The sequence below is a fragment of the Amblyomma maculatum genome, chromosome 8, assembly GCF_055883805.1.
Source record: "Amblyomma maculatum isolate TAMU_Amacu chromosome 8, ASM5588380v1, whole genome shotgun sequence".
Lineage (NCBI taxonomy): Eukaryota > Metazoa > Arthropoda > Arachnida > Ixodida > Ixodidae > Amblyomma > Amblyomma maculatum.
In genome coordinates, this window is record NC_139351.1 from 82,387,304 (window position 1) to 82,397,589 (window position 10,286).

General features: G+C 43.2%; 1 protein-coding gene across 2 annotated transcripts in view; it reads left to right on the forward strand.

Annotated features, from left to right (window-relative positions):
• Positions 1–5,239, forward strand: part of Ptp36E (protein tyrosine phosphatase 36E) — a 74,170-nt gene extending 68,931 nt beyond the window's left edge. For both annotated transcript variants that reach the window (XM_084576628.1, XM_084576629.1), the window contains exon 18: positions 121–5,239. In XM_084576628.1, the coding sequence (XP_084432754.1) occupies positions 121–186 (66 nt within the window). In that variant the 3' untranslated portion in view covers positions 187–5,239. The remainder of the gene's footprint in view (positions 1–120) is intronic.
• The last annotated feature ends 5,047 nt before the right edge of the window (positions 5,240–10,286 follow it).

Here is a 10,286-nt window from a genome sequence, read left to right on the forward strand (position 1 = left end):
TACCCGATTTGCAGCTTCATAATTTGCCGAAGGAAGACGGATGCTTGCATAATGCGTGCGCACATTTCAAAGTAATTTTACGAAACGAAGCGAATTGGTTTTCTCGTTCCCTCTTTCCAGACCGAGTACAAGTACTGCTATGACCTAATTCAGCACTACGTGCTGCACTATCTCAACAAGGAGTGATCCGTACCACAAGTTCTCCTTCCTCTTTCGTCACTTCCTGTTCCACAACCAGAAAGAACCGTACCAGGCCACAAAGCCACGATTCCCGTACAATCAGCGGCTAACATTCCAGCGGCGGGGAGATGAGGGATCAGCGCCACGGACGGCACAGTTTACTCTTTCGTGCTGCCGAGGACTTTTTCGGCGAGCCGAGCGTCTGAGAGCAGCGCTGTCCGCCCTGTCGTTTTTGTAGCGGAACTATTTCTTTTTTCGCACTTTTCCCGGTTTGTTGTTATTGTCTCACCAGTATTTATACGCGCTTCTCGCTCCGCGTTGTGTACATGTACGTATCCGTTATGCACGCTTTGTCGTTTCCTCACATATCCTTATGCATTACTCATTTGATCTATGGCACCGCGTTATAGGTTCAACGATTCCTGGTGATTAGTTAGGCTGGGTGCGTGCGCAGTTTCTAGATTTCTTGAAGTCTAAAACAGGCGGTATGAAATTCAGAAAGGCTCCGTGAAGTGTTGCTCCGTCACCGCTTCGGAGCATCTTTCTTCGATCACAGTCGCCATTTTGTCTGGAGCTTTGCTTTTACCACACAACGTAGTAAAAGGTCAAGTGCCAGTGAACCATTGCCACTTGACAAGTGTGCAAACCATCGACACACTGCTATGATTTTACTTTGCCCTGGACTTAGTCCTGGAGAAATCGCACAATGCAACGTGGAGCGCAGGCTTTGAACGGTGACTGAATGGTAATAATTTAAACGTGTTACTTGAATTCACGAATATCTTAAAGCATGTCTCGATGCTTAACTAATACTTGAGATTCTCCTGTCTACTTCCGAGTTTCTGGTTAGGAATCAAGAAAAATCGCAGTGGCACCGCTTTTAGCAAAGATTGTCTTGTTAGGGCCCTGCAGAGGAAAATTTTCCGTGATGCGAGATGTGGCTGCCGAATGTGGCTGCCGATATACACAAATATTTTTGCGCGAGAAGTTTATTTGTGCTAAGTGACGGATGACGAGTACTGCAAACTACTGCAATTTTTCGTGGATGGTTTGAGTTCAGGTACTACCCCGTTTACAGCGCTTACTCTTCTGTTATCTTAATCTGGAAATCTTTAACTTCTGTATTCTGTAATAAAGGCATGCCTCTGCGCACGTAAATTACTAAAATTATGTAGGTGATTCCTTTTTACTTTGTATGTCTCAGTCTTTTATCTAGTGACCGAATCAGTGGAGGGCTTTTATTATTTTCGTCTAGGTATTTTGTATAGATGTCTAAAAGTTTCATACTGAAGGAAATACTATAATGCTGCTGGATGAAAGGTTTTAGGCTGCAGCCACTTTTACGCAGGACAGGGTTGTTGTAGGAAAGTTTGTTGTTAAAAATGCTCTTATATATAGCCAGCAGTTCCCCGTGAAGGGCTAATTTTCAGGATGGCATGTCGCTGCTACAAAAAAAAACGTAATCAGTGCGGTGGCCGCACAAACAGCTGGTATACTTCATTTTTCACCTTCGTTTTCTAAACATTATAGATGTACAGGATATAGTATCTCATCACTTTTTTTGGAGTTGCGGGGTTGCTACAGCAACGATTCGCAACTAATTCTGTTCAATTAAATGGAAAGTTTCATTTATTCGTTTTTGCTGTGATTTTTGTTCGTGTATTTTTTTTCTGTTCTCTGATTTTAATATGCCCTTGAGTTTGTCATTATCTTAGTCAATAAAGTGGAAAGGCAACAATCTTTCAAGCACAGATATTGAATGCACAGTCGTGCACCTTTAAGTAATCCTTTTAATGTGCGTACCATCTTTTTGAAATATTGTTTCTTGCTTTTCTTTATATGCTTATTTTAAAAGCTGGTGGAACAAGGCCGAGAAGCTGGAATCACCCCACAATGTTATCTGTCAGAGCACTCGCTGTGTTAGGTCCAGGGAGAATGGATGTGGTAGTTTCCTTATACAACCCCCAAGTGATGTCCTCGCTGAGTAGGCGCAAATTCTAATACCATATTATACTATTCTAACGCTGCGTTTATAAAATGACGAAATATTTCCCCACTTACCTATTTTTCAATGTCGATATTACAAGAAAACGCACTTTGCTTTCTTGTAATGTACAGCTGAAGTTACGTTTGTTTCTGAAATTTTATCAAAAATCGAAAAAATATACTTCTCGTAGCTTACAAGCATAACACCAGTAACACTTATCATGGCAGAAGATAAGTAGATAAGCAAGACACCGAATAGGAAGACTGTGCACTCATCTGTTGAAGCAAGAGCAACATAGGATATGTTGAAGATGCTTAGCCTTAGAGACTGCTTGAGAAGGGTTTACGCTTGCTTGAAGGGCTGAAAAGCAGGCAAAGCTGGTAGAATGGTGTAAATTCATTGTGGCACCAATGACATGATGTGACATGTTGATAGCTTCTTATTCTTTTGTATTGTCAGTGGGAAAAAGTGCCTTTGGAAAGTGTCATTCATCAGACTGCATACTCATGCATAAATACGAATGATCAACTTCACGCAACCGAGAATCTGTGCAACAGAGTGGAAAGCAGTTGACGTTTTGCAAGCACCGCCTTGATAAACTACAGCATTAACGGCTTCTTAATGTACGGGCCGCTTTGGAATGCTTTCTTTTTCTGCAATGTCTGTAATGGCAGCAGTTTGACGAGAGTTCTATGGGAGTGTTCGCGGTATCTGACCTTCGCTCTCTGGGCCTACATTACATGTCAACTTCACGATACTACAGAATGTCATATATACGTCAGTTGCACCCAAAAAGTTGATGTCCTTAGCTTACTACTTGTTCGAACAACGCTACACAGGAGGTTTGTTTTCTCTCATCGTTCATGCTATAATGGTTGAAAAGTTAGCACGCATTACGAGTGACATACAACGAAAGCAGTCTGTTTTCGACACACGGTGGCATGTTCTGCAGGACTTTTGTGCACTATCTCACGATGTGTCCAGTTTCCAAAAATACTTCTTTTGCATATTACGGGGCTATACGAAATACGTCCGGATGATTACAGATAATTTTAAAAAATTGTCACGCGAAAGTACACCTTTCTCAAAAGTTAGGCTGAAGTCAGTGCACGACGGATAAATCAAAATCGGAGCACCGTGCGGTAGTGTCTACGATGACCGATATACTTGAAGTTGCTGAACAGCAATACATAACGGAAAATACGTCATGTTTCAGTGCAAGTAATTACCTTAATGGTCTGATATTACCGCTTTATACGACCTCTTACATCACTTCAAGGTAAAAGAATATCCCAAATGAAATAAATGATGTAACATATTGCGCCAACTCCTGCATTTCCCAGCATGTTCAACGGCAGCTCTCTGGCTCCAAGTTGGCATAGGGTAATTATTGCTGTGTAACACGTTTCAAAATATAAACCTAAAGGTTTCGCAGTCGGCTAGCGGAATCCCTTGGTTCACGGTGAGGCTCGAGAGCTGAGACGGAAAAGCCTGAGACGAGCTTCCTTCGACAAGACATGGACATGACAACCGCCCAGTTAGGCTTAGATAGAAGGACTGCATTTATGGCCTATTAGGCTTTTTTTTTAGAGCCGGGATTGATATTCATCGATCTGGCTGGTGTACTGAGTGGAACTACATTCTATCTTAGACTCTACAATGCAGCGGTCATCTTATGCAATACTTATAAATTCATTTTTATTTTTACTCACCTTGCAGTGTACCACATATGCAGAAACAGCACATGCTAAGTAGTGGCAGCCGGGGAGAGTTTCAAGCTGCCGTGTTGAACACACTGAGTCTGAAAGCCTGCAAGGAGCATTTTGTGCCTCGTAGCTTTGAACTGTGCTCTTCTTTATTCTTACAGCGGCCTTTGCTGTCTCTACTAAACACAATTCCGCTGCAGAGGAGCTTTCATAATGGGTGGTTAAAAGCAAAACGAGTCTAAGCGTCCTTAAAAGGCGCATAAACTGCACCGAGTGGGTGGATTGCTCTAGCCACAAGCAGAGCTGCAGCTCGCTCTTTCTGACAGAATACCCTGTATGTGCCACAGAACACTTGTTGCGACGCGCACTGTAAAAAGAAATGAGATGAAATGGTTTAGATAATGCTATCGTCTTTCCATTTAGATAAGATAACATGACATAGATAATCGAGCGTGACGCACATATCTATGCCACTGAACAGTTAAGTCAGCAGTAGATGCCCGCACCGACGAATTATCACCTGTGACGCTGCTATGCAAAATGTGGCCGGAAAAGAAAACCTTGGCAAGTTTTTGCCGCGCACTCCAAAGAATAGATCGCGATACTGGAAAAAGTCCTCCGTTACACACAAACAAAAAAGTATTCGACCGTCTATATACCGTCTACGCATTCAAACATTCTTTAGAAAGTGTTTATGAAGGTCCACTTATGGCGGCTGGCTGAGAGCGAGATATCAAACTATAGATGCTAGTCGTGTGCACTGCGAACAGCTCACCGTCAAAAGGTGGAACAGACAAAGATTGTCATGTGCCAATGTAAGGATGTAATGTAGCGACTTCGCGGAGAAAAAAAATGTGATTGGTTAACACAAAGACAAAAACAATGTTTAATTTGGAAGCTGCTCGCGATGTATAATAATGTCGTTTTGGACAGGGCCACTAGTACCAGCGACCTACGCTGCGAAGCTAGGGCTGTAAATACATTTTGTAAAATTGCCGCGATCTTCTGTACGATCAAGCGGCTGCTGCCCTTAAAACCACCACGCGTTATTTCTGATTTCTCCCTTAGTTCATGCACAAAGCTTCGTTAGTGTGCACTGGCTAATGCCGTTCACTTCGATAGATTAGAGATAGTTTTTAAGCCTAGCGCGTAGACACGCTTAAAGCGCCAGAGCCAAATGGGGACCAGAGCAAAAAAAAATACAACGTTGCGTCGTCTCGCTGCGAATTCTCGCGGGAGTTGTTGTTATACACTAGTGATATGAGTGCAGCTAAGGCTGCTCCAGCAGTCGGCTGTTCCAGATTGTTGTGTCCTATCCTTGCGTCCTGACTCTACAATGCGTTTTGTACATGCCGTTCAAGCGCACAGTTTCACTCGACGCTCAGGAAGGTCTCATATTATTGGGTAAAAATGTTGAAAGTGTGAAAAAATGGTATTAGTTGTGCGTGATAATCTCTATTAAACAGTACCTGTAGTAAAAAGCCTCTAAAGTTATTTGTAATGGTAATCGACATTGGAAGCACAAAGGTACTGACACACTAATTCCAGCAAGATGTACCATTGTAAGCAAATATTTTCTTCGGGATCAGATGCCATACGTTCTTGTCCTTTTGTCAGTGTGTCCCGTACAGTGAAATTATTTACTTCTAGAGCTGTTATGTTTACTGAGTTAAGCTTAGTTACCAGAAACGCTCGTGTACAATAATAATTACCCGAGCCTAATACAAAACAAGTTACCGGCCGCAGTGATCATTTTATAAACGCTCTGAGCAGATCATTGCACGAAAAAGTGCCCATGGCAATTTCGTTATGCTTTCTCTTGAACTGTTGACTTGAACGATAATTTGGGGATTTCAATGCAATGCTGCAATCTAATTCGAGTGCATATGAGGTGAGTGTTGTGAACTTGTGCTGAACGGCCTTACTGTGCCACATCTCGAGTTTTAAACGCCGTGCTTATAGCTGAGTCTAAACGGTGATCTATAAAACTTCTGCAACTGCGCGTGTATCTACAATGCTAATGTTAAGCCTATTTTGCCTATTGCCAGATGCATGCAACGTCTGCGCGCGGTAAAGTGCTTCCAAGCCTCATTGTAAAGCACCCGGAGAGTTTCTTAGGTCACGTCTGACGCCGTGACACTAGAATACTCCACAGACTAGAGCCGTATGTTTTCGAGGTATTGAATCGTTGTTTGTGTATAGCTTCCATGCTCAAGTGTCCTCGCCAACGTTGACTGCACCCTTTTCAGACTGTTGCCAATGGTTATATTGCAAAATAAACGTCTTTCAATTATGATTATTGATGTCTGTCTCTCCTTTAACTCGCCCTTCGTTGCTGGTGCTCATGGTGTGCCCCTCAACTCAAAGTTGTTCGACCAATTTCAGAGCGGCTACTGTGGTGTATATTTATTGAGTGTAACGTTAATGGGCTCTTTGCTCCTAAAGATTAACCTTGTGCGTATTTGACTACAATCAGCAGGCACCAAATTGCACAAGCAGAAAAACATCAACGGGGAGCAATTATCATTGACCTTCAGGTAATAGTAATATTAAAAAAGCTTGAACAATTGCAAAAAAAAACACTAATTAGACAACTATGGTAATGATCCTACACATACAATAAATTTAAAGCTGCAAATTTTGTCACAATGGTACGAAAGTGTCATCTTTTAATTCGAAAAAATTAGGTCAGGTATGAGAAACTTAAAAAGGAATCCAGAACCGTGTGCGCTATCTTCCATTCTGAAATAATTTCCGGGCGCTGCGCAGTTGCTAATGAACCCAAGCTATACTTATTCTTGGTCAAGTGAATGTCTCGAAATACATGAAGTAAAGAACCATTGTATACAATCACAATAAACCTGCTTTCATACGTGAAACAGTAAATAAACCATTGGAAAAAAATAACAGTCGCTGACTAACGTTTCTAAACGCTGAAGTAATGACAAGAGCTTAACTACATGACATGGAGTTACTAGGCAGCACGGGGGTGGCGCAAACAGAGACATAGTCCTAAATAGTGCACAAGGATTTGGGGCGCATGTCCGAGCCCCGCAGGCAGTCGAAAGCCTCGGCGAACTGCTCGAGGTTCCTCAGGGGCCCGTTGACGGAGAAGGGGGCCGGCGACCGCGTTCCGTGGTGCATTCTCTGGTGCAGGTACGCGTCTTGTACGCCTCGCAGCGGCCCCGAGCGAACTCGTAGAAGAACAGCTTGTCCGCGGAGACCGAGTCTGGTATTATGATCCCGCCCAGTGAGGAGCTACCATAACATGTGCACAAGGAGTTCCAGTGTAGCTTACGCAAAATTGAAAGCGACAACCGTAATATTAACAGTAGAACACGCGCACAATAAGTCATAAATAAGAAGATTGGATGGTCACCTTTGTAGCCATGCAGTCTGAAATCTCTGTAGGTTAAGGGCAACCTTTGTAGTGGACTTTTCAATCCTTTAGTGTTTATTGTGCTGTGAGAAAATTGTATGTAGACCTCAAAAGCAAGCAATGCGGATCGAAGACATTTAACGGATGTCTATGTGTGTAAGAGGCGCTGTCAATGGAGGAAACACCAAGCGCGAAAGCTAGCGTGGCTTGCAAACGAATCCTTCTCTGAACTCACACGCCCACAAATGATACGAAAGCTAGGGCAGCCGTAGCACAGAAGTACGCAGCGCTCGTCTATGAACATAATCGTCACTGATTTGCGAAGGTCTCACTTAAGGCTGTCGAAGAGCTTTCGAGATGAGGACCGTCAATCACCTGCTATAATCTCTAATAACTCAGAATACGCAAGATGCATTTCTCAACTTCACAAACATGCTATGCAAGCTCATTTACGAGAAATTATAATTTAAAAATATTGCTTCAATACCCTGATTGTGTTATTGACAGTGTAACATTGCCTTGCTTATCGACAGATACAAATAATATGCCACGATGGCGTTTGACATCTGAAGATGTACCTTGTCTATGAAGAAAGTTATAGTGCAAGGCTGTACATTGTGTCCGTGAGCGCCAACGCAACAAAAAAAAATTATGTATGTAGTGTGTGCGTGCGTGTGTGTCCCTCGAGCGCACTACTTAAGGATGATGCCGGCGTTAAGCAGCAACACAAAGGAGGAATACAGAGAGAGAGAGCCGGAACTAAAATTTTCATATGCAGTTGCTGGGAATAGAATGTATTATCTAACGCATTCTGTGCCCTCTCTTAGCTCTGTGTGATCTTGAACCCTTAAACGACTAGCGTGAGACACGCTACGCGGAAACAGGAAGAGAGAGAACGTAGAACTTAACTATAAGCTCACTAGTGAGCATTGAGATAGTGAAAGGCAGCTAACTTGAGCGCTTGACTATACTCGCGGACAAGTTTTTGTGGCTATGGAGCCTAGGCTACGGGGGCGGAGGTTTCGTTATGGTGTTACTTCAGCATGAAGTTCTGGCATATATAGCCTCAGGCAAGGTTTCCGTTTCCGTTTCAGTCAAGGTTTCCTTTGCTTAAAATAATGACTTCCGAGCCTCCAATGACGCATAAAATTATTTCTTTACACTACATAGGGTATAAGCGAATGTATATTCGCGGTTATTATATATCACGCGCTACGTACGATGCTCAAGTTCGGGGGCTGCCGGCAGATGACGCAGCCACCCCGTTTGCACAGTCTCGTGTAATGATCTTAAAATGCACTACACTAAAGTTTTACAACCTTGATTTAATAACATAGCAACATAAGCATTTCTGTAACTATATAATATTCCAGAGTACACTCCGCGTAATTTATCAAGAGACTACATTCTGCTGCACAGTGAGCTAATGCGTTTTGGCTCTATAGCTTTGGCTGCATAGCCACAATAACTTGTCTGGTAGTGTAAGTGAACATGAACTAATTTCAATGTGCAACCCGATAAAGAAGAGCAAGACATCGCACATTTGTTGCGCATGAGTCGGTGTACTTTTTCTGAAGACACGCAGGGCCGCGGGAAGGGCGAGCACGTCCACGACGTCATGGCGTATGGACACCTCACTGACTGGAAGGCCACGGTAGAACTGCCTCCGAAGACAGTCAGCTAGAAGCTCCAGCTTCAAATGTATAGTGGGGTACCTGGAGATATGGCCAACAAAACTCGTCTATTCATGTGCTTTGTCGTATTTCCGTAGAAAAGCAGCGTTAAAACAGGTGCAGCGGACACACGAAAACACGAAAACTTTGACTCCTTTTCAATGTGACCAGAATGGAAGAGGTATCGCTGTTTGACAGTGACTCCTTTTCAGTGTGACCAGAATGGAAGAGGTATCGCTGTTTCACAGCTACTTAAACTGCTCCCCTGATTTGGTTTGAAGCACACGAAATGAAAAAGGAAACAACTGTTGTTATTGTTTCCCCTTTCATTTCTCAGGATCCATGCAGATTCTGAGAACCCGCCTTTCCACCTCAACCTCAGCATCGCCAAACCTCATAAAATTACACAATGCTACCCTACATTTAACAACGAAGGAGCACCTCCAACGCATTACACGTGCTCTCATACATCCGTGTACGGTAAGCCTCCCCCGCGGTCTAGCCCGTGCAGAGGAGGTGGCGCTTCGGAGGATTAGAGTTGGGGCGGCCCTAACCCCGGCAGTGATTTGAAAATAACCTCAATTTTGAGCTTCGTTTCCACACTCTGGGTGCCCTGTCTGCGAGTCCAGAAATACTGCAGCTGACATTCATCACCTGCTGTGGGAATGTCCAGCGCTGAAGCCAATGCGGATCCGGCACCTGGTAGCACCTGCCCCCCCCCCCCCCCCATAATCCACAGTCATATGCCGCTTGGACGCAGGGATCACATCATGGTTCATTTCTCGACTTCACTGTATCAGCCAAGCTTTTTTCATTTATTTGACCACACCCTTCATTCTTCATAGCATTCTTTTTATGCCCTGAGGCAATAAACATCGCAAAACAAAACAGAGTTTAGCAGCGTGTCAATTATATACGACCAACTCGCCCAAACGTTCACGTTTCTAGTTCAGATCAATTCGTTTATTTTTCAGAGTAAATACAAAGAAAAACTCTGAATGGACCCTCGATTAAATGGTGCACTCGGCAACTTGACGACGGCCCAGGGGCCGAAGTACAGGACAGCAGTCGACGCAAGTTGTCTACATAAGCAAACAATACTTGCAAAATTGAAAGGAAATTTACAAAGGTGTTTGTATCACAACGTACAAGTAATGAAGCAACAAGAAAAAAGAAACTTGCAAAATGGAACCACACAGGACGATAGAACTGAACCCATTTCAGAGAGCCTTGCCTTGACAAGGCCCAACAATAAAATTTTTAGTACATCAAGGTGATGCATATCATTCTAGCATAGATTACTAAAATATGTCTTTATTTCTTTCTTAGACGAAAACATCTTCTTAGAGTATATGTTGAGA